Source organism: Geospiza fortis, unplaced genomic scaffold (assembly GCF_000277835.1).
Source record: "Geospiza fortis unplaced genomic scaffold, GeoFor_1.0 scaffold173, whole genome shotgun sequence".
Lineage (NCBI taxonomy): Eukaryota > Metazoa > Chordata > Aves > Passeriformes > Thraupidae > Geospiza > Geospiza fortis.
This window is the reverse complement of record NW_005054334.1, coordinates 6,379,266-6,380,649: the sequence shown is the minus strand read 5'-3', so window position 1 is coordinate 6,380,649 and position 1,384 is coordinate 6,379,266. Positions and strand designations below refer to the sequence as shown.

Below are 1,384 nucleotides of genomic sequence, written 5' to 3'. Positions count from 1 at the left end.
AGCTGCTGCTGCAGCCCAGAGCCTGCGCGAGATGCACAGGGAAAAACGAGCCAGGAGGAGCCGCACCGAAGCCAGCAGGAAATCGGAATCCAGCAGGGCAGCACCAGAGAATTTAACTTTAAAGCAACACTGTGACCGGCGGTAAGAGCAGCAGCTTTTCTAAGAACGACTCGCTTTCTCCCAAAACCGAGTGCTGGCTCCAAACTCCCCCTACCACAGGGAGAAGAGGGCATTGATCCACTGATCAGCGCCAGAAAAACGAAATTAAAAGCGATCGTGCTCTTTCCAGTGCAGTGACCACCGCCATAGTGGCACATCACATGAGAGCTCCTTGGGAACACGGGCAACTCCTCCCTGCCTGAAACCTTTCCCCGGTGTCCTACAATTCTGCCAAGGAAAGCCAGTGGGACTCTCACATCACACAGGAGTGCTAAAAGGCAGCAAAAGTGGATCAGTCAGGGGCCCGAGGCTAGGAACACCCCTCCTGTAGAGAAACCATTTGTTCGAGTCACTGCCTGGACTGCCGAACGCTACTTGGGGCTTTTATTTTATGTCTTGGTTATCTCTGCGAGATTTGCTTCGCCCCACTCCTCTTCCTCGGAAACACGAAAATGCAAGAGATTAGCTCCTACTTCGGACTCACAAACGGAACAACCCAGCCTGCTAAGACTTTATTGTTGTCCTGTGACAGGTACTGAAGAGAGCCTTACAGCAAATACGGAGCTGGCTGGCCAGGACACGGGATATTTGCGCCACTACGAAACCCCTACTTCCCGCTATTAATACATTGAAAATATCAACAAATTAATTTAGACTTTCTAAAAAGGCATAAACAACGAAAATTAACCGCTGTTATAAAAACATGCATCCCTTAAGAAAAAAATAAAATCGCTTTAAGACAACCTCCGGACAAGAAGAGGAAATTTGAAATGAAGAAAAGCATAAAGACTCTAAGAAAAGACAACTTACGTGTTCCTGTCATATAAATTGCAAGGTAACCAAATCTACAGTGAATCAGCCTCTTAGGAGGAACGTGGGTGGCTCTGAAAAGAGCCTTTTTTTGGTGGTAAGCCGCACCGAGCATTTACTTGGCTTTCGCCTTGTGGCTGTCGGTCTTCTTGGGCAGCAGCACGGCCTGGATGTTGGGCAGCACGCCGCCCTGCGCGATCGTCACCTTGCCCAGCAGCTTGTTGAGCTCCTCGTCGTTGCGGATGGCGAGCTGCAGGTGGCGGGGGATGATGCGCGTCTTCTTGTTGTCGCGGGCCGCGTTGCCCGCCAGCTCCAGGATCTCGGCCGTCAGGTACTCCAGCACGGCCGCCAGGTACACCGGCGCGCCGGCGCCCACGCGCTCCGCGTAGTTGCCCTTGCGCAGCAGCCGGTGTCC

At 52.2% G+C, this 1,384-nt stretch overlaps 1 protein-coding gene across 1 annotated transcript; it reads right to left on the bottom strand.

Moving 5' to 3' along the window:
- Positions 1 to 1,017: 1,017 nt before the first annotated feature.
- Positions 1,018 to 1,381, bottom strand: LOC102042732 (histone H2A-IV-like; the record flags this gene model as incomplete). Its single annotated transcript, XM_005421971.2, has 1 exon — positions 1,018 to 1,381. A coding segment is annotated over one exon (297 nt), but the record flags the coding sequence as incomplete, so codon positions are not given.
- Between the last annotated feature and the right edge of the window lie 3 nt (positions 1,382 to 1,384).